At 34.5% G+C, this 27,841-nt stretch overlaps 1 protein-coding gene and 1 pseudogene across 13 annotated transcripts in view; both read left to right on the top strand.

The window, feature by feature from the left end:
* The window catches only part of DZIP3 (DAZ interacting zinc finger protein 3), a 99,893-nt gene extending 76,850 nt beyond the window's left edge, over positions 1-23,043 (top strand). For 9 of the 13 annotated variants that reach the window (XM_016162458.2, XM_036219939.1, XM_016162446.2 and 6 more), the window contains 7 exons: positions 699-800; positions 4,505-4,630; positions 6,595-6,734; positions 7,968-8,088; positions 19,558-19,701; positions 19,787-19,888; positions 21,286-23,043. In XM_016162458.2, coding sequence (XP_016017944.2) covers positions 699-800; positions 4,505-4,630; positions 6,595-6,734; positions 7,968-8,088; positions 19,558-19,701; positions 19,787-19,888; positions 21,286-21,396 — 846 coding nt within the window. In that variant the 3' untranslated portion in view covers positions 21,397-23,043. Of the gene's footprint in view, positions 1-698; positions 801-4,504; positions 4,648-6,594; positions 6,735-7,967; positions 8,089-19,557; positions 19,702-19,786; positions 19,889-21,285 lie in introns of those variants that run through there. The other 4 variants (XM_016162449.2, XM_016162447.2, XM_016162448.2 and 1 more) reach the window with 2 other exon arrangements.
* On the top strand, positions 1,532-1,650 carry LOC118601857 (annotated as a pseudogene).
* Positions 23,044-27,841: the final 4,798 nt, after the last annotated feature.

Raw genomic sequence — 27,841 nt, 5'->3', positions numbered from 1 at the left:
TTTCAAGCATATGTCTTCTGTGTAGAAGTTTCTAAATATTTGCTTTTTAAGGCTTTCTTTTTAAGCTCTTGTGGGTTGTTTATAAAATAATATGATAAAGCAAAATGGGCACAATGCCAAAAAAATGTTAAAAGCATGCTGTTAAGCTTCAGAGATTGGAGTCTTTCTTTTGGCAGAGTCCAAGAGAATAAAACAAAGGTATATGTGGACCTGGAGAAAGTTAGAGAGATAACTTTTAAGATAAACAAAATGTAAATATTTATAAATATTCTCTAAAATGTCCCCTCTACTTTTAAAAACATTTGCAAGTAGTTCCGCTCTGTTACAAATATCGTGTTTTCCTCATATTTATCAGCCACTATGTTACTTATAGCTTCTTGAATCTTTAACTCTATTCATTTTATATTAGTGGCTCCCATTTTGGGGCTGAAAATTATGGAACCACAAGGGACTTATCACAAGGATCTGTGAATTATGTGTCCGATCAGTCAATAGAGACTTCTAAAAATACAACTATTTACAATTAGGGATAGTGTTCTATAGAATTGTTTTCATGTCAAAAATTGTTTTTTTTTCTTTCTGACATACTGACAGAATTCCTATTCTGTGCTATCGTATTCAAAACTACATCAAGTATTTTTATATGCTATTTCTTTAAAGTTGATTTTGCTTTAAAATGTTGTTTCTTTTCCTCCTAGACACAGTACAATGAACAAATTAGCAAGGTAAAGCAAGGGTTTGCCTTGAGTACCTTGCCTCCAATCCAACTTCCTCCACCACCACCTAGTCCTGAGATATTGGTAAGAAATATGACATTTTGGAAAATTGCTATCTTCATCTTGAGACAATGATAAGAGCTGTAAAACACCGAATATGCAATATCTTTAATGTGTGTTCAAAATGGAATAGGCACATGATGTGCATATCATTTGTAATCATGTCCGTTCCTGCTCTGTCAGCTCCAGATTATAAGTTGACTGGCTTAACTGAAGCCACTTACATAGGTTGTGTCACTGGAATTAAGTGATGCATTTAATATCTAAACAGGTAGGGTATTCTTATCCTGACACTCTCATCTGCATCGTGGGAGAAAATTGATGAATGCTCGATTCTCGATACCCTCAAGTTACCCCTTGATGACTGAAACACTTCAGCATAGTACCCTAGGCAGGCTGAACTTCAGATTTTCTTTTCCTTAAATTTTATCTTCTATTCTACCTTTAACAGCAGGAGGCTTCCTTTTGTGCCCCTTCTCTGCTTGTTCTTAGGGATCAGTGAGTCTTAATCAGACAAACTAGTATCTACGCTGAACTATTTATGTTATCTTTTTGGGAAACATAGTACCTTAACACAGTAAACTCATACAGCTTTCCAAAATATCTTTTAGGACAAAACTATTAGGAAATAATTTTTTATTATTATAACAGATCTGGGAGTAGGAAAAGAAGAAAGGTGTGAAATATTTGGGGGCAGATCAATTTTGACATCAGTACTTCTGCTTGTAGAAGAACTTTAAAAATGTTATTTCTAAGTCTACGTCCATGCCACCCTGAGCAAGCCTGATCCCGTCTGATCTCGGAAGCTAAGCAGCATCGGGCCTGGTTAGTACTTGAATGGGAGATCACCTAGGAAGACCAAGTGCTGTAGGCATACAAAATAAGAGAATGTAAGCTGACAAGGTCCTTGCAATCTGTAGGGTCAACGAAGGGTTGCCTTGCCTAAAAATTTTTTTTTAAATAAAATGAATAAAAAAACTGAAAAATTTAAAAAAAATAAAAAGTGTTATTTCTACAAATAGTTGAGTGTATCAAAGAACTTAAAAATTAGGTAAATTGTATGGAGTTTCACAGTGTTTCAAAAGCAGAATCCAGAGCTAAAAGCAATATATGACATAGGCTCTGGGCTTTAGTTTGGAGTGACAGTATTGCCTTTTATATTTTTGGTCAATTCACTTTTTATAGGAATACTGTATTATGGACATTATTATTTATTACTATAGTATAGAATGCTATTCTATATTATGGAACACCATCATACCCAACTACTCTGATAGGGAACGTATTATGTACATGTCAGAGAAATCCCCAAAATTCCCTGTAGTTTTACAGGAAGTCACAAATATTCAGGTAGGATATCTAGAAACACTGTACCTTCTGCCCATATTCAAACTACTGCCTGTATGTTGTAGTTAAACTCTCCTCTGACTCTAAATACAAAATGGCTCTAGAAACTCAGAAGCTAGATATGAGTTGTTCTTTGGAGTGTCCTGAAACCAGACTGGCATAAGCTGTCTGATACTAGTGATACTCTGTAGTTGACAAATGTAAGCAAAACTCGACTTCTGCATCCTCATTCCTTTAGAGACTGTTTTAGCTCTGATGTAGCTACCCAATTTGGTCAAGGACAAAAACCCACTGGCAGTTAGGCCTTACGGAATTTATAAGCATACTCTGCTAACATATATATATTTTGTGCTTCCTAACAGTGTCACAGCTGTGCTTGATCAAACCTGACAGTTGTGTTAAAGTACAGGTATCAGTGATCATTGAGCATTAGTGGAACAGTTTGAGAGCACAAATACTATAAATTGAGGTATAATACAATGGTGGTATTATACCAAAGATCTGAGTTCGGGTCCTAACTTCAAAGGCATATGTTTGTCTCTGGAAAATGAGCTGTTCTGAACTTTGGTTTTCTCATTTATAAATCAGGAAATTGTACTAGATAATCTGATCACTAAAGTCTGTTTATCCCTGAGTTTCTAGTACTATAAGGAATGGTCACCAGGTTTTAATATATAGTAGTCTAACTTAAGAAGTCTGGAATAACAGGTACTATTCCCAGTTTGACACAATATTTTTATGTGTTTCATTGTATTTTGAGTTTTGTACACTGTACCTATTCTTTAGTGTTACATAATAGTTGTCCCCAAAGAACAGGACTATTAACTCAGTACTCACCATTCATTTATACTTTAAAAAGTTTACGGTATGAAAATTTCAAAACATGCATAAAAATAAAATAGTATAATGATCCTCTACGAACTCAAGAGCCACCGACAGCATTATTTGTCAGTTTTGTTTCATGTTATCCCCCTTACTCCCCACTGGAATGTTTTAAAATGAACCCTACTTATCATATAATATCATTCATATATACTTTAATATGTATTCCTAAAAGATGAGGACTCATTATTGGATATAATCACAGCACCATTTTTCTAAGAGAATTATAAATAATTTTTAATATCTTATATCCAGTTAAAGTGTGTTTTTCCCCAGTTGTCTAAAAAATGACTTTCTTGCCTAGCTCAACAATATTTCCAATTCGATTATAATTATCTTGACTTTAAAAACTCTTTTATTTTTATAAAACAATCCAAGCAAGGTTTATTCTTTACATTAGTCTGATAACAACTCTCCCCTTTATTTATGTTATTTATTTGCTAAAAAACTAAGTCACTTATCCTGTTCAATTTCCCACATTGTTGATTTAACTGATTGCATCCTTCTAATGTCATTGTACATGTTATACAATTTCCTATAAACTGATGATTAGATCTAGCGGGTTGACTGGAACCAGGTTCAATATTTTTGGCAAGAGTTCTTTATAGGTGATGTTGTATATACACATCAGAAAGCACACAATATCTCTTCTTTAGTCATGTTAAAAATTGAATGTCAGCCTCATCTATCCATTATAAAGTTTCTCATTAACCTTTCACATACTGGTTTTAGGATCATTGCTTAAGAGCTATATTGATGTTCATTTTTTTTAATTCAATGAATAGTTAAACTCCTGTTTTATGCCTATGCTAGATCCAGCACAACTGTCCTCTTCTGTAGTCCAGTCAATAAGGTATCCACCCCATTGATATATGCTACGAAGGTGTAGCTTTTCACCACCCCCTGGGAAGTTAGAAATATAAGCACGTCTATAAGTCACTATTAGAAAATTTATCCCCCAGGCCCTCCGTTTTAGCTTTTTTCTGTCATTGGAGCTAAACATAAAGTCAGAGTTCTATCAGGTGGTACAAGTTCACTCCAATACATAATAGTGAAAGTAATATCTATAGACAACTTTGGTTCTTCAGTGGAATTTCTGAGTGTCAGTATTGTTTATCAACATGGAAAGTATTCACTGAGGAGCCCCTTTGCACAGTTCGTTAGTATTCCAGTTGTGAGGAAACCTTAAAGATAACATAACCCAGTCCTTTTATTTTTACATAGATTAGTAACTTAGCATCCAAAGTTACCCAGCTTGGTGAAGGGAAAGTGGGACTAGAACCTTGTTCTCTTCATTTTCTTTCAGTGTTCTTTAGTATATTTTATTGCCCTTTGCTTTTCAAACATTCATATATTTAATAATTTTATGACAACATTGTTTATATTGTACTTTCTGACTAGACTTCAAATCACTCTTTTCCTCAAACATTATGAGTTTAGATCATTGCCCATATAAATAAATGTGTGTGGATTTTTTGTTTTTACCTTTTCTATTTTAGATGCAGCAGTTCTTGGGAAGACCCCTTGTGAAAGAATCTTTCTTTAGACCTGTACTCACTGTTCCTCAAATGCCTGCTGTTTGCCCTGCAGTCATCCCTGCACCTGGCCAACCTAGACCCTCCCTGGTACAGAGCCCTTCCTGGTAGATTAGATATTAAGTAGTTCTTTATTACTACAGTGGACTTCCATATGAATGTCTGTCTTCTCTTTGTTCATTTATTTGATAAATGATGACGATGGGGGTGGTTGTAGTAGTAATAACTGCATGATCATTGATTATATGGTTCCATGTGAGGCACTGTGTTAAGGGTGTTACATATTTAATTGACAGTAGCTTAGTTTTGGGATACAAAGATATATTTTTATAGTAGAGAATCCTTATAATTACAGTTTGCTTCTATAGCAGGTGACAATGATGGGTAGATTAATATCTTAATAGATAATGTATATTTAGCATGATCATTGGGTAGATTGAAGAGCAAAGAAGTCACAACAAACTAAATTATACCTCAAAGCTAAAGAAAAAATTATACACACATACATATACACACCCACATATACACACCCACACACATATATGTATGTATAGTAGGATACTATTTATCTATAGACAGATAATATAAAGTATCACTTTGGAACATATTACACTAAAAAGTTATAAATCTTCCAAGCTGCAAATAGCTAGGTAAGTCTCACTCAAATCTAAGGAAGCAATAGAGAAATTTAAAATGAATAAAATTATCGGTTATAATCTTATGTAAGGTAAGCTTTTTTATTAAACATTTTCCCAGAAGATTATGTTAAATATAATTAATGAAAAATTCTCTAATCTTGACTTTCTAAGTACCTTCTAGTCATTTTTTTTTTGGTACCTGTATGTTACTGACAGTTTCCCTTTGAATTATTAAGTCATATGAACTCTGCTTATTTTTGTAGAGACTGCCTCTCTGCAAACAAATATGTATATAGACTTTAACATGTTAAGTAAGTACCACATCTTTTTATCACTATGATTTCATATGGCTTGCTCCTACACCATTTTATAAGGAACTATGGTAAAATTTTATGAGAATATTAAAGTACCTCAACCTTTTAATAAGATTACTTTCTGATTCCTGGGAAAAAGCTGGATACTGAGGCAAACCCAGATTTTTGGGCAGTATTCTGCTCTTTCTCTGACTTACTAGGCTTTATATGAGCTATTCCAATGGCTATTAGTAGTTGCTGGTTTTTATGAGTAATAAATAACCTTACATTTGAAGATAACCTGTAGAGCCTTAGGTAAAAGGTGCCATGTATATAATTATCCTACTAATCAGATTAGCACTCAGAAATATTCACAGTTTTCACTTCAATTGCCATACCACCTTTGTAGCATTCATGAGATGTTGGGAAGGCATTCTAATGGTATTCTCATCTTTGCTTAGATGTTTGAAAATTCAACTTTATTATTTCTCTAATTATAAAAGTTGTATATGCTAATCATAAAACAAATAATATAGAAATACACAAAATATATACAAAATATGTAATAAAGAAATATACAAGGCAGAAAGCAAAATTACCCTGCAATTGAATCCTAGGAAATAACCACTGTTTATATTGTTTTGTAATTTACAGACATTGTTCTATACATACACCTTAAAATTTTTTAATGTAAAATGAGTCATACCATAAATATTCTGCCACAGACTTTTTAAAAAAGTAATTAAACATATTTCATGGACATTTCTTATGCCCAAACATATAGATCTGTTTTTAAGGACTCAATATGCTGTATTTACTCATTACCCTATTAACAAACTTTAGGTTGTTTTCAGGTTTCATTGTTATAAAATACAGAAATAAACACCCTGTATTTCTGTATATGTTTGCAAATACTGAGACTAATAGGTCCCATTTTTAAAATAAAGGTAATATAAACAATTAGAACTATTGTTGTGCTAGTTAAGAAAAAACTCTAAAAAGGGGATATGTATATTAATATTCCTCTTTATTCTACCCATTTTCTGAGGTATGGAAATATGTTGGCATGGAATGTTACTTCCTAATAATTGAGACTGATAGGTTATAACTCTGCTTCTTACAGATGACTGGCATAGCCTGGACTGTGCCAGCACCAGTGGGAGAGCCTGTGCCCCTCAGTGCAGGTCTGGGAAATGATCTCTCTATGATGAATTGGGAGAGGATTACAGACAGGCTGAAAACTGCCTTTCCACAACAGACCAGGTACCTTAGTTTATATTTAGTGGTGAGTACAGAGCATATGCTACAGTCCATAGCCATAATTACAACAATGCAACATTTCAGAGAAACATAACACATAAGTATAGGTATTTCCTTGCTGTGGCCTTGGTAAGGAAAATGAAATTTATCAAGGGATAGTGTTCAATAAAATGTTCAACCTCTTCACTGAAGTTATGAATCTTAAGTCATGAGAGAATACATTTTTAAAATTTGGTCTGTTCATTTACTGAAAGTGCAGGTAGTTGTAAATTTAACCAATTTTAATGCCACCAGGTGCAATAATTATCTAATAACCTATTTCTAAAAAGAATTTGAAGTTGATTGTATGCAATGTAAGCCCGGACATGATCAGGTTTTACTTTCCTATTTTCTTTATTTTATTGAGGGTCCTTACAGTTTCTTTGTTAGGAAACACAGTTGAATGTAAGAAATCATAATTTTACTGTGCTTTTCACAGTTTTAACTTCAGTAGAAAGATATTTAATTGTACTCCAGAAATGAAGTTTCTTTTATGTTTATTCTGGTATCCAAGGAAATAATTCTATTTACCCAAGCTAGTTTTTTATCAGTATTTTTATTTACAGACTAATACTATTATTTAATATACATACTTTTATACTTCAGGATAGATAATGGTTTTATAAATATCATGAGTAGATAATAAAAATAGAACTTTAATATAGTTGTTATAAATATGTATGTATAAAATGAATAAATAGTAAAGCAAATATAGTTTTATAAGGCTGATGACAGGGCACTTCATTTGAAAAAGAAAAATACTTCATCTTAACCTAGTGTGCCAATGTGTTAACACTGATAAAGGAAAGAGAGACCAATAATAACAGTTGAAAAGGAAAATTTAGTCCTAGTAAGAGAGCATTGAGAGATGGAATATAAAGATCTCAGAGTATAAATTAAGTAGATAACAAACTTAAATTTCACACAGTGAGTTTTCAGAAACAGTTAAAATGTTTTTTTAAAAGAAAATAAATACTAAACTTTTTCTCTCATGAACATATTAATTATTGTTAATGAGACATTAAGACTTTTCATTTGGTTTAAGATCAATACAGATGGACCTGTGATCACTTTTTTAGATCAAAGATCTAAACTGAGACATGTCAGTTGTACAGTAGGATTTTATATCTCGTTTGGGGAGCACATCCTCAAGGCAGTGGGAAAAATCACCACTGCTCTTCCTTTGATCTCTTCCAGAAAGGAACTTACAGATCTATTACGGAAATTGAAAGATGCTCATGGGAAGTCCCTATCTGGACTGACATTTGATGAAATTGTTTACAAGATTTCTCAATTTATTGACCCCAAGAGAGCTCAGGTAAAAACAAACAAGCAAACAAACAAAAACAACTCTCTCTCTCTTTATCTATAGTAGTTAATTGTTTTATGTATATATATAAAAATATATATTTATATTTATATATATATTTATTTTTTATATATTTATATTATATATATATTCTCCCCCCCCCCCCATAAAACCATCACTTCAATCATGGTAATGGCCATATCATCTATCACCCACAATTGTTTTTTAATGCCCCTTTATAAATGCTTCCCTGCTGCCCCTTCTGGTGCTTAGTAGAAGGAGCACATATCTATGTAATAAGTCTCTAATTATCATTGAAGTTATTTTTGGGAGATACTTTACTGTTATCTTTAAGGTGACTTTGGTATATGGTTAAAAACATAAAGGTGGAAAGTTTGAATTCAAAGTTTTTTTTCTTTCTGCTCTACATCTTAAATGAAAAGCTTTTTTAAATTTTTTTTATGAATTATAGTTAACATACAATATTATATCAGTTTTATGTGTACAACATTTAAATACCTTATGAAATGATCACCACATTGTCTAATAACCATCTGTTACCATACAAAGTTATTACAATGTTACTGACTATATTTTCTATGCTGTACATTACATCTTCATAATTTATTTTATAACTGGAAATTTGTACCTCTGATCTCCTTCACCTATTTCTCTTACTCCCCACACTGCACCCTATCCCCCAACAACCATCAATTTGTCTCTAAAGTCTTTTGTTCTGTTTGTTTAGCTTTTTAGATTCCACATATAAGTGAAATCATATGGTACTTGTTTGTATCTGTGACTCAGTTCACTTAACAATACTTTCTAGGTCTATCTACATTGTCACAAATGGCAAGATTTCATTCTTTCGTGCATGTGTGTGTGTGTCTATATACATATATGTATATATATGTTTATATGTATATGTATACAACCACATCTTTATTCATTTATCTATTATTGGGCGCTTATATTGTTTTCATATTATGGCTTCCATATCTTCCATATTATAAATAATACTGCAATGAACATATGGGTGCATATATATTTTCACAATAGCGTTTTTGTTTTCTTCTAATAAATACCCAGAAGTGGAATTGCTGGATTATATCTTCTATTTTTAATTTTTTGAAGAACCTTTATACTGTTTTCCATGGTGCTGGCAGCAATTAACATTCCCACCAACAGTGTATGAGGGGTTCCCTTTTCTCCACATCTTTGCCAACACTTATTTATTGTCTTTTTGATAAGCTATTCTGACAGGGTGAGGTAATATCTCATTGTGGTTTTGATTTGCATTCCCCTGATGATTAGTGATGTTGAGCACCTTTTTAGATGTCTGTTGGCCTTCCATATGTCTTTGGAAAAATTCTTGTTTGGGTCCCCTGTTTTTTATTTTTTTAAATGCCAGTTTATTTTTTTTCATTTCATACTATATACACGTAAATTTTTTTAACATTTTATTTATTTTCTCCCTCCTCCCTTGCCCCTCCCTTCTGGTAACCACCAGTCTATTGTCTATGTCCATGAGTCTCTGTGTGTTTCTCCTGTTCATTTGTTGCTTTTAGTTTTATATCCCACATATGTGATACCATGTGATTTTCAATCTTTTCTGTTTGGCTTATTTTGCTTAGTATGCTTATTTCAAGGTCCATCCACATTGTTGCAAATGGCAATATTTCATCTCTTCTTATGACTGAGTAATATTCCATTGTATATGCGTACCACAGCTTCTTTAACCAATCATCTATCATAGGACTCTTTGGTTGCTTCCGTTTCCAGCCTCATTCTTTTTTCTCAGGATGGCTTTGGCAATTGGGGGTCTTTTGTACTTCCATACAAATCTGATGATTTTTTGTTCTATTTCTTTAAAATACCAATGGAATTTTGATGGGGATTGTATTTAATCTGTATAATGCTTTAGGTAATAAGGTCATTTTAACTATGTCGATTCTTGCAGTCCAAGAACATGGAATATCTTTCCATTTCTTTGTATCTTCTTCAGTTTCTTTTAACAGGGTCTTGTAGTTTCCATTATATAGGTCATTCACATGATTCATTAGATTTATTTCTAGGTCTTTAATTCTTTCGTTGCACTTGCAAGAGGAATTATTTTTTTCACTTCTTTTTCTGACCCTTTGTTATTAGAGCATAGAAACACTATGGATTTTTGAACTTCGATTTTTGTATCCAGAGACTTTACTGTATTTGCTTATTGTTTCTAGTAGTGTTCCTGTGAAGTCTTTAGGGTTTTCTATATAGAGAATCATGTCATCTGCAAATAGTGACAGTTTGACTTGTTTCCTATTTGGATGCCTTTTATATCTTTCTCTTGCCTGATTGCACTCGCCAAAGTGGAGATCCTAGGATCTCTGACAGTGGCGATAGTGGACAGCCTTGCCTTGTTTCTGATCTTAGAGGGATTGTTTTTAGTTTTTCACCATTAAGTGTAATGTTGGCTGAGGGCTTGTCATAAATACCCTTTATTATGTTAAGATACTTTCCTTTTAGACCGATTTTGTTAAGTGTTTTGATCATAAATGGGTGCTATATCTTGTTGAAGGCATTTCGATATAATCATATGATTCTTATTTTTTAATTTGTTTATGTGGTGTATCACATTAATCGGTTTGCATATGTTGAACCATCCCTGTGCCCTTGGGATGAAGCCCACTTGATCATGGTATATAATCTTTTTAATATGTTGCAGTATTCGGTTTGCTAGTATCTTACTTAGGATTTTTGCATCTGTGTTCATGAGAGTTATTGGTCTGTAGTTTTATTTGTGTTATCTTTACCAGGTTTGGTATTAAGGTAATATTGGCCTCATATAATGAGTTGGGAAGTATTGCCTCCTCTTCGATTTTTTGGAAGAGTTTGAGAAGAATAGGTATTAAATATTTAAATGTTTGGTAGAATTCACTGGTGAAGCCATGTGGTCCTGGACTTTTACTTTTTGGTAGGTTTTTGATGATCGTTTGAATTTCCATGCTGCTGATATGTTTATTTAGATTTTCCAGATCTTCTCAATTCAGTCTAGGAAGGTTGTATTTTTCTAGTACTGGTCCATTTCTTCTAGGTTATTGAATTTGATGTTATATACTTTTTCATAGTAGTCTTGTATGATTCTTTGTATTTCTGCAGTGTCAGTCATAATTTCTCCTCTCTCATCCCTGATTTTGTTTATTTGTGTCCTTTCTCTTTTCCTTAGTGAGTCTAGCCAGGGGTTTGTCAATTTTATTAACCTTCTCAAAGAACCAGCTCTTTGTTGTATTTATCTTTTCTATTTTTTTTGTTGTTGTTGTTCTCAATTTCATTTATTTCTGCTCTAATTTTGATGATTTCTTTCTTTCTGCTGACTTTAGGCTTCCTTTGTTCTTCCTTTTCTAGTTTTTTAATATGAAATGTTAGGTTGTTTATTTGGGCTTCTTCTTGTTTTTGGAGGTAGGCCTGTAATGATACGAACTTTCCTTTTATGACTGCTTTTGTTGTGTCCCAAAAGTTTTGATATGTTATGCTATCATTATCATTCGTTCGTATGCATCTCTTGATCTCCCTTTTTATTTTTTCTCTGACCCAGTGATTGTTCAGTAGTATGTTGTTTAATCTCCATGTATTTGTGATTCTTTCCACTTTCTTTTTACAGTTGATCTCTAGTTTTAAAGCATTATGATCAGAGCATATGGTTGGTATGATTTCAACCCTCTTATATTTGTTGAGGCTATCTCTGTGTCCCAGCATGTGGTCAATCCTTGAGAATGTTCCATGTGCACTAGTGAAGAATGTATAAGCAGCTATTTTAGTATGGAAGGCTCTATAAATGTCAGTTTTGTCCAGTTGGTCTAATGTATCATTTAAGGCTGTTATTTCCTTATTGATTTTCTGTTTGGATGATGTGTCCATATCTGACAGTGGGGCATTTAGGGTCCCCTACTATAATAGTGTTTCTCCCTTTAGTTCTGTTAGTAATTGCTTTACATATTGCGGGGCTTCCTGATTGGGAGCATAGATATTAAGAAGTGTTATGTCTTCTTAGTGCATGATTCCCTTTATCATTATGAACTGTCCCTCAGTATCTTTCTTTACCTTTTTTATTTTAAAGTCTATTTCGTCTGATATTAGTACCGCTACTTCGGCTTTTCTCTGAATGCCATTTGCTTAAAATATTGTTTTCCACCCTTTCACTTTGAGTTTATATTTTTATTTGGAGCTGAGATGTGTCTCCTGGAGGCAGCATATGGTTGGGTTTTGTTTTTTGATCCAATCTGCAACTCTGTGGCTTTTTGTTGGTGAGTTCAGTCTATTTACATTTAGGTTGATTATTGAAATATGAGGTGTTCTTATAGCCATTTTATCTTTTGCTGTCTAGTAGCTCAGTGTTTCCATTGCTTCCATGTCCTTGCATTTCTGTTTTCTTTATTTTCGTTGGTTTTGTGGGTTTTCTCTATGGTCCTTGTTTTATGTTACATTCTTCGGTTCTAAATCTTTGGCCTGTGGTTAGCATTATGAATATGAAAACGATAGTTGTTTATTATATACAGTCATTCATTTACTTATGTGCATGCCTTATTTCCATGCCCCTTTGCGAATTTAGATCTTTGAAACCTCTGCTTTTCAGTCATTGTTGTCTCAGTTTGTCCCTATGTATGCTGGATGTTCATTACTATCTTGCTATAGCAAATCTCTTCTTATTTTAAGCTTATAATTCCCTGTTCCTAGTAAGGGTTGCACTCCTCTGCTTTTATCAGCCTGCTAGTCATCTTACTCCTAATTATGTTTTGTTTTGTGTTTTTTTGTCATTTTGTTTTAGATGTGCTGACCCCTTTCAGTATTTCCTGTAGTACAGGCCTTGTAGTGGAGAATTCCTCCAATTTTTGTATGTCTCGAAAGGTCTTAATTTCTCCTTCATATCTAAAGAGAGCTTAGCTGGATACATTATTCTTGGCTGGAAGATCCTTTCATTTAATAGTTTAAATATTTGATTCCACTCCTTTCTAGCTTGAAAGGTTTGTATTGAGAAGTCCAATGATAATCTAATGGGTTTTCTTTTATAGGTTACCGTCTTCTTTTCCCTGGCTGCCTTGAGAATTCTGTCTTTGTCATTGTTTTTTGTTAATTTTAATATGATGCGTCTTGGTGAAGGCCTTTTTGGGTTGAGATAATTGGGTGTTCTATTGACTTCTTGAATCCTAAGCTCCAGTTCATTCCTCAAATTTGGGAAATTCTCGTCCACTATTTGTCTGAAAATGCCTTCTAGTCCCTGCTACTTTTTCTTGCCTTTGGTAAAGCCCATTATTCTTATGTTTTCTTTCTTGATGGTATCAGCTAGTCCTTGTATTTCTCTTTCACTATTTTTTATTCTTTGGTTTCTCTCTTCCTTCTGATTTATTTCTAGATTTCTGTCTTTGATATTGCTGATCCTTTCCTCTATTTGGTCGACTCTATTTCCCAAGCTTATTATTTCATTTTTTAACTCTTGCAGTGTGCTCTTTATCTCTAGAAGGTCTATTCACTTCTTTTTGAGGGTTTCAGTCTTCTTGCTAAAGAACTCATTCTGCTCATCTAGTTGTTTTTTTTTTCTTCAGTTTTTGAAATTGTTGATATGATTTGTTTCAGATATCACTGAGTTTTTTCAGAAGTACCATCCTGAATTCTCTGTCATTTAAGTCTCATTTCTATGTCTATAAGCTTATTTTCTGGAGATTTTTCTTTTTCTTTCTGAGCTGCCTTGTCACCTTAGTTGTTCATAGTGTTTAATTGACTATTTCTCTGCCTGGGCATTAATGGAAGTGTGTTCTTTTTATTTTTTTTTCCAGAAAGAAGATTTATTATATAACAGTCTCTAGCCTGTTGCAAAGAAGGTGTTTTTCTTTTGGTTTCCAGTAGGTGGCATCTATGTCTCTTGGATCTCTGCTTTATATAAAATGTTAATGATGCCTTTTTTTTACCTTATAAATGTTTAATCATGCTCATTACCCTCAATCTTAGTTCCTTGTCAGTATTAGTGATAGTTTCAGTAGCGTTTGCTCTGATTCCCCTGGAGCTCTGCGGCTTTCCATCTTGGTGGGAATGAGGGGAGGGGCCTTTTGGGTTGAGAGTTGGAGGCTGCAGCTCAGCCTCAGTTTTGCAACCGCAACTGGTAAAAATCAACTGTCGTTTCTCTGCTTTCTGCCCTGATGATTGGGCACTGCAGCTGGCCACATAGAGCTCACAGCACTCTCCGGCAGGGCTGTTCAGGGAACTCGCCACTCCTTCTCCCTACCTCTTCTCCCACAAGGATCTCCGGCTACAACAGGCAGCTTTTTTGTTTCTCCCAGTCCGCCACTGGACACCCGGGGTTCTGACCTGTGGTAGCTCTTAGGCACAAATCCCACGCTCAGACATGCTAGTGTGAAGTTCGGGTGTTTTTTGTTGAGTTTTAGATGTTCAGCTTATTGTTGTTTCAAGGGGAGAGATCTGGGAACATCTTTGACGCCGCCATGTTTAATCCCAACTTGGGTCCTCTATTTTTTAATCAGATTTTTTTTATATTGAGTTTTATAGGTTCTCTATGTATTTTGAATATTAACCCCTTATCGGCTATACCATTTGCAAATATTTTCTTCCATTTAGTAGGTTGTCTTTTCATTTTACTGGTGGTTTTCTTCACTGTGCAAAAAGTTTTTTAGTTTGATGTAGTCCCATTTGCTTACTTTTTCTTTTGTTGCCCTTGCCTGAGGAAACAGATCCATAAAAATATTGCTAAGAGCTATGTCAGAGAGTTTACTGCCTATTTTTTTTTTCCTAGAATTTTTATGGTTTCAGGTTTTACATCTAAGTCTTTAATCCATTTTGAGTTTATTTTTGTAAATGGTGTAAGAAAGTGGTCTTATTTCATTCTTTTGCATGTGTCTATTCAGTTTTTCCAATACCATTTATTGCAGAAACTATGTTTTTCCTTTTTTATATTCTTGCCTTCTTTGTCATAGCTTGACCATATATGCATACAGGTTTATTTCTAGGCTATGTCTTCTCGCTCATTGATTTAGATTTCTGTTTTTTTTTTTTTTTTGTCAGTACTATAATGTTTTGATTCCTGTATCTTTGTAGTATAGTTTGATATTAGGCATTGTGTTATCTCCAGCTTTGTTCTTTCTCAAGATTGCTTTGGCTATTTGAGGTCTTTTGTGGTTCCATACAAATTTTTGGATTATTTGTTTTAGTTCTGTGAAAAATTCCAGTGCTATTTCAATAGGGATTGCATTGAATCTCTAGGTTGCTTTGGGCAGTATGGACATTTTGAACAATATTAATTCTTCCAGTTCATGAATGTGATATGTCTTTTCATTTATTTGTGTCATTTTCAGTTTCTTCAGCATCTTATAGTTTTCAGAGTACAGATTTTTTACTCCTTGATTACATTTATTCCTAGGTATTTTATTCTTTTTGATGCAATTGTAAATGGGATTATTTTTATAATTTCTCTTTCTGATAGTTTGTTATTAGAATATAGGAATGCAAAAGATTTCTATGTAACGATTTTATATTTTACAGCTTAACTGAATTCGTTTATTAGTTCTAATAGTTTTTGATGGGGTCTTTAGTTTTTTCTATAGTATCATGTTATCTGTAAATAGTGACAGCTTTTCTTCCTTCCAAATTGGATGCCTTTTTATATATTTTTCTTGTCTGATTGCTGTGGCTAGACCTTCCCATTCTATGTTGAATAAAAGTGGCAAGAGTGGACATGCTTGTCTTGTTTCTGATCTTAGAGGAAAAGCTTTCAGCTTCTCACTATGGAGTATAATGTTAGCTGTGGGTTTGTCACATATGGCTTTTATTATGTTGAGGTATATTCCCTCAGTACACCCTTTGATGAGAATGTTTATCATAAATAGATGTTGAATTTTGTCACATGCTTTTTCTGCATCGATTAAGACGATCATATGATTTTTACCCTTTGTTTTGTTAATGTGGTGTTGCACGTTAATTTGTCGATATTGAAGCATCCTTGCCTCTCTGGAATATCTCACTTGATTGTGGGTTATGATCTCTCTGGTGCAGCAGTGCTCAATCTTTTTGGCACCAGGGACCAGTGCTCTTATGAGAATCTAATCCCTGATGATCTGAGGTGGAGCTGAGGCAATGATGCTAGTGCTGGGGAGCTGCTGCAAACACAGATGAAGCTTCGCTGGCTTACCCACTGCTTGCTTCTTGCTGTGCGACCCAGTTACTAACAGGCCAGCAACTGCTACTGGTCTGTGGCCCAGGGGCTAGGGACACCTGCTTTAATGTATTATTGAATTATGTTTGCTAATATTTGGTTGAGGATTTTTGCTTCTGTGTTCAGTGGGCATATTGACCTGTAGTTTTTTAAGTATCTTTGTCTTGTTTTTGTATCAGGGTAATGCTGGCTTTGTAAATGGGTTTGGAAGTATTCCTTTTTCTTCAGTTTTTTGGAAGAGTTTGAGAACGGTAGTATTTAACTCTTTTTTAAAATATTTGGTAGAATTCACTTGTGAATCTATCTGGTCCTAGATTTTTGTTTGTTGGGAGTTTTTTTGATTACTGATTCAATTTCATTACTTGGAACTAGTCTGCTTAGATTTTCTATTTCTTCCTGATTCAGTCTTAGGAGATCATATGTTTTTAGAATTTTATCCATTTTTTTCTAGGTTATTCAATTCGTTGGCATATAATGTTTATAGTAATCTCTTATGATCCTTTGTATTTCTGTGGTGTCAGTTGTGACTTCTCTTCAATTTGATTTTATTTATTTGGACCCTTTCTTTTTTCTTGATGACTAAAGTTCATCAATTCTGTTTATATTTTCAAAGAACCAGTTCTTAGTTTCATTCATCTGTTCTATTTTTTTAGTTTTGATTTTATTTATTTCCACTCTGACTTTTATTATTTTCTTCCTTCTAACTTTGAATTTTGTGTCTTCCTTTAGGTCTAAGGTTATATTGTTTGAGATTTTTCTTGTTCCTTGAGGTAGGCCTATATTACTATAAGTGTTGCATCCCATAGATTTTGGATCATTGTTTCCATTTTCATTTATCTCAGTGTGTTTTTATTAATTTTCTTTTTTATTTCTTCATTGACCTATTGGTTGTTTAATAGCATGTTGCCTGACCTCTACATGTTTGTATTTTTTCTAGTTTTCTTCTTGTAATTGACCTCTAGTTTCAAACTGTTATAGTCAGAAAAGGTACTTGATATGATTTCAGTTGTTCTAAATATTTTAGGATAAATGTTGTTCTTTATCTTGTTAAAGTCTTTGTTTTAAAATCTATTTTGACTGATGTTAGTATTTTTATCCTGAATTTCTCTTTGTTTCCATTTGCGTGGAATATCTTTTTTCATTCCTTCACTCGTAGTCTGTGTCTGTCTTGAGAAGTGAAGTGAAGCTAAATTAGTGGTGATAAACTCCTTTAGCTTTTGCTTATCTGGGAAACTGTTTATCTTTATCTGTCCTTTCATTCAGAACAATAACCTTACCAATAGAGTATTCTTGGTTGTAGTTTTTTGTTCGTTTGTTTTTTTCCCAGCACTTTGAATATATTGCGGCGTTCCCTTCTGGCTTGCAAAGTTTCTGCTTAAAAATCAGCTGATAGTCTTATTGGGGTTCCCTGGTTTGTAACTAGTTCCTTTTCTCTGCCTGCTTTTAAGATTCTTTATCTTTAATTTTTGACATTTTGATTCTAATGTGTCTTGGTGTGGACCTCTTTGGGTTCATCTCGTTTGAGACTCTGTTTCCTAGACTTTGATGTCTTATTTATTTACTCAGGTTAGGGGAGTTTTCAGCTTTTATTTCTTCAAATTTTCTGCCTCTTTCTCTCTCCTCTTTTAGGATCTCTATATTGCAAATGTTAGTATGCTTGATATCCCAGAGGTCCCTTAAATGATCCTCATTTTTAAAATTGCTTTTTCTTCTTGTTGTTCAGCCTGGATGATTTCCACTATTCTGCCTTCCAGGTCACTGATCTGTTTTCTGTATCATCTAATCTTCTGTGATTCCCTTGTATATTTTTCATTTCAGTTTATAGTATTCTTTAGCTCTGATTAGTACTTTGTTATATTTTTTCTTTGTTGAAATCTCCACTGTTTTGTTCATTTCTCTCTCAAATTCAGTGAGCATCTTTATGACCATTACTTTGATCACTTTATCATGTTGATTGCCTATCTTCGTTCATTTATCATTTAGTCCTTTTACTGAGTTTTTAGCTTGTTCTTTGGTTTGGAACATATCTGTCTTCTCATTTTGCCTAATTTTCTGTGTTTGTTTCTATGTATTAAGTAGATCAGCTATCTCTCCTAGTCTTGAAGAGGTAGCCTTATGTAGGTGATGTCCTGTGTGGTCCAGCAGCACAGTTTCTTCCGGCCACTAGAGCCAGGTGTTCCAGAGGTATCCTCTGTGTGGGCACCCTTCTGTTGTGGCAGGTAGTGACTGCTGCAGGCTAGCTGCAGAGACTGGTTGAGGTGTAGTGATCTGTTAGGCTTTCATCAGAACATATATTAGAAGGAGAATTATAAAATCACATCTGCTACTACCAGCAACAGCATGACCGAACTGGATTGTAAAAATGGCTACTGCCGTGTTTTAGACTTTGCGTACACTCCCTGGTGCTTCCTGCCTCATTTTAGGGCATTCCAAGATTAGTAAGTGATCCACTTTACCTGTACTCTATGTGCTTTTCTATCTGGTGTTTTCTCACTGGTTTCCAGTTGAAGTGAGTTTATGCATGAGCTCTTTAAGAGCAGAATTTCCTTTCACTGCAGTTCTATAGTTTTCCTCGATGTGTCTCCTATTGGTTTTTTAAAGCCAAGTGTTTGGGGGCTCATCTGTCCTCTGCATGATCTAAGGGTTGGGATGCCTAATGTAGAACTTGAATCCTTCACTCTTCAAGGAAAAGTTCTGTACCCTTGAGATCCCTCCACACTGTGGAACACAGTGGCTGGGGTGTGATTTTTTTTCCCTTGGGGGGACCATATCTCTCCTACCCTTCTCAGTACTGTGTCTTCTTGTTAGAGGCTGTGTTCATCAAGTTTCTATCTTGAATTCCCTCAGTCCCTTAACTATACTAGTTAGCTGTCGTAATTATCCGCATAACATGTTCAGAACTATCAATAGCCTATAATTGTAATAAATCATCTATTAACAATAAACAGTTCAATTTCAAGTGGACAAATGGCATGGGAAGTTTTTTTGAAATACTTACCTCCTGATCATTCTAGAATAAAACTGACCCTCTTGAAATTTACTCTAAAATTTACTCTAAAATTTTTCTGCAGATACTTGTTTTAACTTAAAAGGGATATGTAGTTATTTTTGTCCTTACCTGACTCTAAGTATTTAAGTAATACTGCCAATATATCCTAGGTCTGATTGACCTTTACCCTTTTGCCAATTCTCATTGTACCACATTCTGTGCTTTTATCAGTTCTTCCTGTTTTAAAACAGTTCTAAAAAAATAAGTATAATATTTTTCTTTTCAGAGTCAAGGTAAATCAGTGCCAAATGGTAGTTGTGTTTCACCCAGTCATACTCCACCACAGTCCACTGCTTCCCAGCCCCCAAAACCAGCCTGGAGGCCCCTCAGTTCACAAGGTCCTGCTACATGGGAAGGAACCAATAATTTGGTGAGACTGAGAATGTTAATTATAAATACATTTAAGTTTGAGAGAAAGAAATTAGCTGACTAGATCTTATGTGTATTTTCCCTAGGATGATGAAGAAGAAGAAAAGGAGCCTTGTGTGATTTGTCATGAGAATCTCTCTCCGGAAAACCTCTCAGTTTTGCCTTGTGCTCACAAATTCCATTCTCAGGTAAACTTATCTTTTAAATATTTTACCATTAATCAACTAAGTAAGATTCATGCTGCCTTACTTGAAATCATATGCATGTATCATTATCCAGTGTTTTGCATGAGTTTCACTGGATCTAATGCTAAGCTTTGGGCTACCATGCAGAAATATTTATATTGTTTCCCAACACCTAGACATGGATTTCATTATGCTTTCTCAGATCTCTGCACACCTTATAGGAAGGGGACAACACTGGTATTTAAATGGTAAAGAGTAGGTAGTTCCCTTGATACAACGGGGAGGAATATTGATTGTCATGGCAGTTCAACGGCAGTTTGGCAACAGTGCTACTGCACCTTAATGTGCTATAAATAACACATACTGTCCTTTGTCCATACCTAATGATGCTCCCCTACCATCGTAATGCTATAATGCATAAGACTTACCTTGGTAGTCTGTCCAGGATCCTGTATTTGCCTTTGAAGCTTCTCAGGCTTGAGTTAGAAAAATGTGAGGCTGGCATATCTTCTTTTGATTCTTGGCATTTATATAGATTAACTCCTAGTGTTGCTGCTGTGCAGGTACTATTGATATATAATTTATGATCCAAATCTTCTGCAGAGATATAATTTGACACATCCTAGAAAAGATAATCTTGCACAAGAAAAGCTTCTTGGATAAGTAAACAGCAATCAGCTCATACTTTCCCGTTTGAAATTTTAAAAGTCTGATCCATTTAGAAAATAAATGTTTCACAAAACTTATTTTATTCTTTGCCATTACCCATTGAATAGAATTCAGGTTATTTTTTAGGGTTAGAATTAATGAGCTTTATATTTTGAATCCTCTCTCATGTGACCTGGCTCTCCATTATTCATACAGGTAAAAATGATTTGTTTTTGGAAAGTCAGTATTCAAACAAATGACTTAATAGATAGTTACCATCCAAAGAGCACTATTGTTGTCACCAAAGAAAGAACATGAAAGTTAGATTCACCATCTAGGGGTTTTAATTTCAAAACACCATTAGCACTTGGTCCAAGGTCTTGGTGACTTTTGTATGTTTATTTATGACTTTTTCTGTATTATGAATGAGAATGATATATAATAAAATAAACTAGAGAAAAAAATATAGCAGGTTTTTTTAACCTCCTTATTAGGAATAACTGCTAGTTATCCTGAAATTTGGGGTTGGGGGAAGGATCCTAGTAGAATAAACTGGCTGAAAGTTGTTCCACTGTTACTCAGCAAGCCATAGTGGAGGTGCCATGATTGTAGGAGTTGGCTTGGCACTCCTTCAGATAAAGGCTTTAAGACTCACTGATAGACATATTGGTTGGCAACTCTGGTATATAGATTAATAGCTGCCTCTTCTAGGCTGCATCTGAAAGACTGATGTGAATCTTTTTGCTCCTTAGTGCATTAGACCTTGGTTAATGCAGCAGGGGACATGCCCAACCTGCAGGCTACATGTTTTGCTACCAGAAGAATTTCCTGGTCACCCCAGCCGGCACCCTCCCAAGATCTAATAAGAAGGGTGACTATGCAAGGACGTTTCAACTCCATAATTTAGTTCTGCCTTTTGTTATGAGCTTATTGTGTGAGTGGTGTGAAAATGTATATTCCTCAGCATTGTGCAAAAGAAATTACCTAATCTCATCAAAGCTGCAGCCAAAGAGGACAGAACAAAACTTCAGGACTGTGAACTAAACTGAAAAGGCTTAAAGAAGATAGAATTTTAAAGGTTACATCATATTTCTCTTACCTTAGTAGGTATTTTCTTCCAGTGTAAACATAATAACTGTCACGATGTATCTTAGGATGTTTTTTCTTGTATTTTTTCCTTGTTCCACTCACTCTTTACTTTGCCCCATTACACTACATTTTAAAGTTCTGGAATAAATTTAAGCAAAAGTGAAGTAGTAAATAAGAAAAGTAGGAAAATTCCACAGATTTTAGTGTTTTTTTTTTTTTTTTTTACTTTTAAAACTGCTTACAAAAAATATATGTAATTATTTAAATTTTATCTTGATCTTCCCCTTTCTTTTCTGTTCTTTAAAATATATACCCATGAAGAGATTATGAGCTACTTGAGGGTGGAGACCATATAGTGTTGTGTTATATCTGGCTTATTATAATGGCTTGTGAGAGAGATTGTTAAGGTTTCAGGAATTTTGTGAGCCAGTTATAGTTATCGAATTGTTGGTAGCTTGAAATCTGCCATCGTGGGAGTATTTTACCCCATAGAAATCGGTAAGTGCTATCTATAATTAAGTGCTTCTCTTCTCTTCAAGAGCTGGTTGTTAAACATTTAGTAGCACACCACTGGGACCACATCTGATCCTTTGTGCTCCCAGTGTCTTGCCTATAAATATTGGTGTAGCATAATATTCCCAGAATCAGAAGTAAGGAAAGGAGTCAGTAGTAAGAAAAAAGAGTTAATATGCAAATTAAGTCACTTGTTCAGTTTAATAATTGTTCATTTGTAAACATGTTCTTTGGACCTTAATCTTTTATACTTGGGAGGATTTTTTTTCTGTCTTACGTTTCTCATTTCATTCTGATACTGGAAGTGCAGGGAACTGTTTGTGTGTATAGTTGCTTCTTGTGACAAAGTTGGGCTAAGCTGCATATGTAAAGCTTGTCACTGAGAACTGTAATTCTTAGAAGTCAAAAACCTATTTTGAAAATAGTATTGTGTAAATGCTGTAAGCATTGTCTCTAGTTGCAAAATTAAGAGTTTAGTTACCTTGTAAGACAAATATTACTTGCTTCATATTTTTTCCATAATTAATGAGACTGTGAATAAGTGTTTCATGACTCAGCAACTGTTTGTTTCAGTGTAAATGTATCCTGAAGTTATTTTAAATCTCTTTTTAAAACTGCTATTTCTGTAATTGTATGGTAAATGTTTTCTTCTGTAATGAGAATAGACTGGAAAATGTGAAGGAATATCCAGAAATTAAGGCAGCCATCTAAGACATATAAAATGCCTAGAATATATAGGATTTGCAAAATTCAGGACTTATGGGCCTTTAATAATTTTCTTGTCTAACACCTCAAGGTCATGGTCATATAGCAAATTACCTTGTAAAACAAATGTTTCTTAGTTTATGTTTAAACTGCAATTTCAATTTCATGTGAGAAAGAATAAATGTTTCTTAATCGAACACCTATTTTATCTGTGCATATGGATTTAAATGTACCCTGAAACTACTTTAAATCTCTATTTCAAAGTCTATTTCTGTTTAATTATGCTTAAACTTTTTCTTCTGTAATGAGAAAGGATAGGAGAATATCTAAGAAGACATTTTATAAGATGTATAGACTTGTAAAATGACAAAAATGTCTTGGAATTATAGAATGTCAGACCTTGTAGGGTCCTTAATGATCTTCTAGTCTATCCCCTCATTTTATAGGTACATCTTGCCGAAGGTCATGTGGCTGAGGCGGTCTTAATACTTGAGGGTCCTAACACTCAGTCACATGATTTCTTCACAAGTTCATGCTGCAAGGTTGTATTGGTGCTGACCTGCCCTGGCTCCAAGGATGGGGCCAGAGGACTTAACACCATAGCTGATAATATAATGAGAATGTAGTAGTACCATGCCCTTGAAAGTCATGGCTGGTGCTCTCAGTGCTGAAGATAGGATTGTTGTTTTGTTGTTGTTGAGGTGTCATTTAATAATGTAGACAACCGTAGTGGTCATTCTACTATAAACAATCATCACTTTCATTTCTGAGAGTATGAGGGATCCAGAATACCATCCTGCCCAGAACTTTGATGTGGGAAGTGGCGAAACATCAAAAACACCTAGTCGTATCACTGCAGCTACTGTTAGAGGGGTATGTCTTGTGCTTTTTTCTTTCAGATTTATTGTCCATGTGTATAACATTATCCAGCTTTTCTGGGACACCTTCAAATGTATTTGTTACCTTATTTGATCCACTAAACTTGGAAGTAGATATTATCCTCTCTTACTTTACAGATGATGAAACTGAGGCTCAAATAAGAGGGAAATACTTTGTCTGAGGTCACAGCTACAAAGTAGCATTCTGGGATTTAAATGCAGAGCCTCAGTCCCTTGGCTGGTGTTCTCTTCCAAGTACTTCACAGCTGTATCCCCATATTGGATTGACTTTGTGAACGCAAAAAAGTACTTCTTTTCCTCTTAAAGAATATTCTTCAAAATAAAATGAAACAGATGGTAAACCTACTTATTGTTTTAGACTAGGAACATAGATGGTATTGAGTGTATAAAAAATATATAACACTGGTAGGATATGGTTAAGAAAAGCTTGAGTGGCTTTTCTCATATGTCTTGGTTTGCTTGCAATGAATCCAGTTATGCCTTGACATAATTATTAATAGTGCCCCTTTCATTCTCAACAGTGTTCCGGTCTGGATGATGGATTATATCATATGGTTAGTTCAGGGAAGGTAGGCTTATTTTTTACCATATTTAATTTAGCAAAAATTCTCTGCATTCATAAAATGCTCCTAGAGTACCTTATCACATAGCCTCTCAGGTAAGAATGCTAGGACTGTAGTGGCTGAGAACTATTCAGGTTGATATCCAGATAAAAATAAATGAATACAGTTTGTCGTGAAGATATGTGATTTCTGGTTTTCTTGAGTAAGCCGTTCTCAGAAATAATGAGCTCTTATTCTTAAGAATGGATCACAGGCCATATCACATTTACACAATGTGTTTATAAAAATGCATGTTCCGAAAAGCTATCTGAGAATCTGCATTTGCATGCTAAATTTGAATGTCATTGGTGCAAAAGTGATTTTCTCAAGCAGATCTCAATTTGAATTTTTGAATTCCATCTCTGGCGTGTTGCATGATCATAAACAAATCGCTTAACTTTTCTCAACCAAATCTTTTTCTTAAAATGGGGGAAAGACTTCTTGCCTGACAGAGTTACTATTGTTAATATATTATCCTTCATTCCCAAAGTAGCCAATCTTCCATTAGCCATTCAACCTATTTGAATTTACTCTTTAATAATAAAATTCTTAAAAGTTTTTATCTTTAACTACTCTTACTAAAACGAAGGGAGGAGCGAGCATAAACATAAGTCCTACTTTCTTTCACATGACCCCAGAATTTTGAACAATAAATATATTGAATAAAATATCACACTCCCATAACATTTAATTAATGCATTTGAACCTCATGAACTTTAATAATCCTTAATACTTCCTAGTGAGGTTGAATACCTGGCAGTGATCTAGGAGACTGAAAGTTTTGAAGGTATATAGGAAAGGTGTTATCTCCTTTTGAGAGACAAGAAGATTGAAGAAGTGATTTGCCCAAGGTCACACAAGTCTTGAGTAGTAGGGCCATGATCTTAATTTAGATTCCTGCCATCAAAATTAGTGTTCTTTCTCTGTAAAACTGTACTGCCTTTAAAGAAAAAAAATGAAACTGACTTCTTGAAAATTACCAGGTTGTTTCTTCTTTGGGTAAATGTGGAAGTAAAAGGAGTTTGGGATAGTCTTATCACAAGGAGACATTATTCTAATTCAGAATAAAGCCAAAAATTATAGTACTTTTGCTTCCAGGTTGATGGTGTTTGATTACTTTATAAAGGCAAAGTACAGATGTTTCACCTTTTCAATTTCAAACATCATACTGGTGTTCACTTAGAACATGTCTCCAGGGTTGTATCATTTTGTTAAACTATGAAATTTTACAACCACTATTAGGATTCCAATATCACATAACACACATGCAGTGTGAATCATCTGTCAGTGTGCTGTTTCAGCTCAGGAAAAATAGCAACAGTCATGGGCCTTTGATTCTCTCTTGAAATATTATATGACAAAAGGAAAGGCTAATTACAAACTCCAGCTATGAAGTTTGCATTATTTTAGTTCAAGAAAGACTTTTCATTCTAATGGCCTAAGACAAAAACCATTCCTTAGCAACTAAATAAAGGCGCAGCACTTTCTTCGCAATTTCAGTTAAGGAATATGGATCGTTCTAATAAATTATAAACACATTTACAACATTATCAGTTTATTACAAAATAAACCTAATAATAAATTCAAAACATGTATTTATTGGACATACATTTTTTAACAGCTGGAATTTCTCAGTACCCTCTGCCCAGCTCTATCTTTTGACGAGACTTGATATGCTCCTTGAAGCCATAACAGCACAGATCATTGTGAGTGTTTATTAAATGCTTGTTACCAGAGAGTACTATTTGGGGTTTTGGGCATATCAAGCATCATAGGACAAGGCTCGTGCCTGAAGGAGCTCAGTTTTGAGTGGAGAACAAGCGTCTCAACCTCTCAAGACAAATAGCATTGTAATGCAACATACATGCAGTGCCTAATAAATCTCACAGACAAGTGCTATTGTAAGAGTTTGATTATTGCAAGCTGGGGGAAGCAGAGCTGATTGAAAATGGAGGAATGGAACCAGATTAAACCTCTCCACCTGAAGCATTCATTCTTTTTAGACTACCAGTTTCACTCTCTTCTTTCAGTCCTCTGCTCAAATGTGATCTCAGTGTAGCTTTCCTTGACTGATGTAATAGACCTCTTTCCCACCACATGTACCATTTTCCCCTAGTTATCTGAAATTTAGTTTACTTGTTTTATTGTATTTCTTGCCATGTAAGATTCATGAGAGCCGGAATCTTGTCTGTCTTATTTGCCATTGTGTATCCATTGCCTAAAACATCTGACACAAAGCAGGTATTCAGTATCTGTTGAGTAAATGGGCCTTGTGAATCAAGAAGAATTTATATAAGAGGACAGAGTAGTCTAGTCATTCTAGGCAAGGACAATGGCTTGAAAAACAAGTTTTCCTTAGAAAATTCTTTCTAATCATGGTCTGTATACGGCTTTCTCCTCTCTCTGTGGCGATTTCACTAACACAGGATAATGATGATGTCCTCAAGGACAATGCAAATGACTGGGCTTGCCACTATTAGCAAAATCCTAAGTCAGCTTGTAGCCAGGAAGCTTTATCCTGGGCCTGCCAATTTTCCCTGAACACACAGAATAAAACTTGTCAAAGAAGACTTGGTTGGGTCCCTAGAAATAAAATTTTATAAGTCATGACAAAAGTGTTGATAAGACTTCCAAAATAGTTGGCTTATTTTGGGGATTTTTCGAATAAAAGAGAAAGTAAAAATTATGACAAAGGAGGAAAATAAAACGAAGGTGTAATTTATTAAGGTTATGAAAACTTTTTTCTTTCAAAACTATTTTGACAGTTTGCTTGGATTTCTCCCCAGCTATTGCTTGACAAGTAGATATCTGCCAATCTTCTCTCCTTTACCAGACCTGAACACACAAGATCTCACAAAATTACCAAAAAGCCACTGAATAAATTACAAAACTAAGTGCTTTTTATTCCTTGTCAGCACCAATACTGCCCAGTCTGTACCATAAGACTAGTCTCTTTGAGTTAACATGAGCCTGCATTTCTTCCTTTGAGATAGGAATCAGACAGGATCTTTTTTAGTGTGCTGAATAATTAAACCCGTATCATAGTAAGGAGCAGCCACCACAGAGTGAGGCGGCACACTGACATATTACATCTCTTCTGATAGAAGAGATGCATAGGGCAAGGTCGTGGAAAGAGATGTAGCTTCCATGCCCTCTCCAGGTATTTCATTCTCCCAGTACCTCCATATATTTACCAATCTAAGAACTCAGCTCTTCCCTGCATCTCAGCCTGTCAACCTAGCATATACATTTTGGAATCTGTCAGCCTCCACAATCTCATGAGACATGAGCCAATTCCTTAAAATAGTATCGCAGTCTCTGTCTCTGTCTCTATACACACACACCTCGTTGGTCTGATTTTCTGGAGAACACTGACTAATAACAGTAGAAAAGAGAAAACATTTTCACGAACTACTCAAACCTTTTTTCAGCCAAGGAGGAGTAACAGGACTGGATTTATTCTCTTGTCCAATAAAACTAAATACATACTTAACAGTATT

The sequence above is a fragment of the Rousettus aegyptiacus genome, unplaced genomic scaffold (genome assembly GCF_014176215.1).
Source record: "Rousettus aegyptiacus isolate mRouAeg1 unplaced genomic scaffold, mRouAeg1.p scaffold_m13_p_4, whole genome shotgun sequence".
NCBI classification, from domain to species: Eukaryota; Metazoa; Chordata; class Mammalia; order Chiroptera; family Pteropodidae; genus Rousettus; species Rousettus aegyptiacus.
This window is presented reverse-complemented; position numbering and strand designations above follow the sequence as displayed.